General features: G+C 42.9%; 1 protein-coding gene across 1 annotated transcript in view; it reads left to right on the top strand.

Annotated features, from left to right (window-relative positions):
* Positions 1–275, top strand: part of LOC119587777 (progranulin-like) — an 11,704-nt gene that overhangs the window by 5,763 nt on the left and 5,666 nt on the right. The window contains 1 exon segment of the mRNA XM_037936468.1: positions 72–238. Coding sequence (XP_037792396.1) covers positions 72–238 — 167 coding nt within the window.

Here is a 275-nt window from a genome sequence, read left to right as displayed (position 1 = left end):
AAAGTATTATCACTTGCACCTTCTCTATGTATCTGCATATTATGTATATTAAAGTATAATATTACTTTCAGGTGACAGCTGTCCAGATGGCCATCCTTGCCCAAGCATCTATACATGTTGCAAGATGTACAAAGGTGGATATGGCTGCTGCCCCTTCGAAAATGCCCAGTGTTGCTCTGATGGATTCCACTGCTGCCCTGTTGGAAGCCAGTGCAATGCCACCACGGGAGGATGTGATGTGAGATTATTTTTCTGGTATTGAATAAGGCATGGAT

Source organism: Penaeus monodon, chromosome 23 (genome assembly GCF_015228065.2).
Source record: "Penaeus monodon isolate SGIC_2016 chromosome 23, NSTDA_Pmon_1, whole genome shotgun sequence".
Lineage (NCBI taxonomy): Eukaryota > Metazoa > Arthropoda > Malacostraca > Decapoda > Penaeidae > Penaeus > Penaeus monodon.
This window is presented reverse-complemented; position numbering and strand designations above follow the sequence as displayed.